Here is a 2,281-nt window from a genome sequence, read left to right on the forward strand (position 1 = left end):
CATTTATATGAACAGCACAAGTTGGTCACCCTTCCCCCCCCCCCTTCCCTCAGCAGTCATCAAAGTGGGAAGAGACAATTATGAAGCGTCTGAACTACACCCTTGAACAAAGACAGACATTCTGTCTTACAGATATAAATGTTCCAACAGGCTTTATGTTGCTGTTAAAAAAGTCCCTATTTATATATACCTATCACTAGTTGCCTTTCCATTAACAATTTACAAGCCAGCAGACACTAGTGTTTATAGTGAACGTGTAGCCATCAGTAACCCAAGCAGAGGGCGCCGCTAGACTGTTGATGATCACAGCCTGAAGGTTGGGTGTGGCCTGGTCGCGCGCCCTCGCACTAAACTGATCCAATTAGAACTATTAATGATCTCCCTTCGCTCCCACTTCGTCCCCAGCCACTTAATGTTTATTTGGACGTTGAGGAAAGACATTTGGCCTCGCTGTACAGCCTCTTGCATACATAACCTCTTTAGTCCGCTCAAGTTTGTATCAGAGACGTGTTCAACTACCAATAGCTTGGTTTATTATATTTACCTTTCTTACTCTTATTCTTACCTTCTTCTTGAGTCTTCCTTTGGAGACCACGGGAAAACTTCCTCCTCACACCAAGGGACTGTGCTCCCAGGGACTGTGCTCCCAGGAACTGTGCTCCCAGGGACTGTGCTCCCAGGAACTGTGCTCCCAGGGACTGTGCTCCCAGGGACTGTGCTCCCAGGAACTGTGCTCCCAGGAACTGTGCTCCCAGGGACTGTGCTCCCAGGAACTGTGCTCCCAGGGACTGTGCTCCCAGGAACTGTGCTCCCAGGAACTGTGCTCCCAGGGACTGTGCTCCCAGGGACTGTGCTCCCAGGGACTGTGCTACCAGGAACTGTGCTCCCAGGAACTGTGCTCCCAGGGACTGTGCTCCCAGGGACTGTGCTCCCAGGAACTGTGCTCCCAGGGACTGTGCTCCCAGGGACTGTGCTCCCAGGGACTGTGCTCCCAGGAACTGTGCTCCCAGGGACTGTGCTCCCAGGGACTGTGCTCCCAGGGACTGTGCTCCCAGGAACTGTGCTCCCAGGGACTGTGCTCCCAGGAACTGTGCTCCCAGGAACTGTGCTCCCAGGGACTGTGCTCCCAGGAACTGTGCTCCCAGGAACTGTGCTCCCAGGGACTGTGCTCCCAGGGACTGTGCTCCCAGGAACTGTGCTCCCAGGAACTGTGCTCCCAGGGACTGTGCTCCCAGGAACTGTGCTCCCAGGGACTGTGCTCCCAGGAACTGTGCTCCCAGGGACTGTGCTCCCAGGAACTGTGCTCCCAGGGACTGTGCTCCCAGGAACTGTGCTCCCAGGAACTGTGCTCCCAGGGACTGTGCTCCCAGGGACTGTGCTCCCAGGAACTGTGCTCCCAGGAACTGTGCTCCCAGGAACTGTGCTCCCAGGGACTGTGCTCCCAGGGACTGTGCTCCCAGGAACTGTGCTCCCAGGGACTGTGCTCCCAGGAACTGTGCTCCCAGGAACTGTGCTCCCAGGGACTGTGCTCCCAGGAACTGTGCTCGCAGGAACTGTGCTCCCAGGGACTGTGCTCCCAGGAACTGTGCTCCCAGGAACTGTGTTCCCAGGAACTGTGTTCCCAGGAACTGTGCTCCCAGGAACTGTGTTCCCAGGAACTGTGTTCCCAGGAACTGTGTTCCCAGGAACTGTGCTCCCAGGAACTGTGTTCTCAGGAACTGTGCTCCCAGGAACTGTGTTCCCAGGAACTGTGCTCCCAGGAACTGTGCTCCCAGGAACTGTGTTCCCAGGAACTGTGCTCCCAGGAACTGTGTTCCCAGGAACTGTGCTCCCAGGAACTGTGTTCCCAGGAACTGTGCTCCCAGGAACTGTGTTCCCAGGAACTGTGCTCCCAGGAACTGTGTTCCCAGGAACTGTGCTCCCAGGAACTGTGCTCCCAGGGACTGTGCTCCCAGGGACTGTGCTCCCATGCAGGTAACACCACCTTTACCACAAGTAACACCACCTTTACTTTAAGAAAACTAAACTGGCCACCAGTTGAGGTAAGACCGTCAGAAGACTATACACAATCTTCATGCCCAACCGTCGAAGTGGTTGGGCACCAATTCCTCCCCCCCCCCCCCCCCCACACACACAACGTCCCATTCCAAATTCTTGTCCTGATCTTTTTCCTAAGACAAGTCAAGTATTAATGGCTTGGCGCTTTCTCTTGGCGGTTCCCTCCCTTCCCCCCATAACCTTTCATCGTGGAACATAGAATATGAATAACATAGAATAAAAG

The 2,281-nt window shown here is 54.7% G+C and overlaps 1 protein-coding gene across 1 annotated transcript; it reads right to left on the reverse strand.

Moving 5' to 3' along the window:
* Positions 1 to 515: 515 nt before the first annotated feature.
* On the reverse strand, positions 516 to 1,970 carry LOC123763333 (ribosome-binding protein 1-like). Its single transcript, XM_045750486.2, has one exon. The coding sequence runs from the start codon at positions 1,968 to 1,970 to the stop codon at positions 516 to 518; it is 1,455 nt and encodes a 484-aa protein (XP_045606442.2).
* Between the last annotated feature and the right edge of the window lie 311 nt (positions 1,971 to 2,281).

The sequence above is a fragment of the Procambarus clarkii genome, chromosome 49, assembly GCF_040958095.1.
Source record: "Procambarus clarkii isolate CNS0578487 chromosome 49, FALCON_Pclarkii_2.0, whole genome shotgun sequence".
In the NCBI taxonomy this organism is placed as follows: Eukaryota; Metazoa; Arthropoda; class Malacostraca; order Decapoda; family Cambaridae; genus Procambarus; species Procambarus clarkii.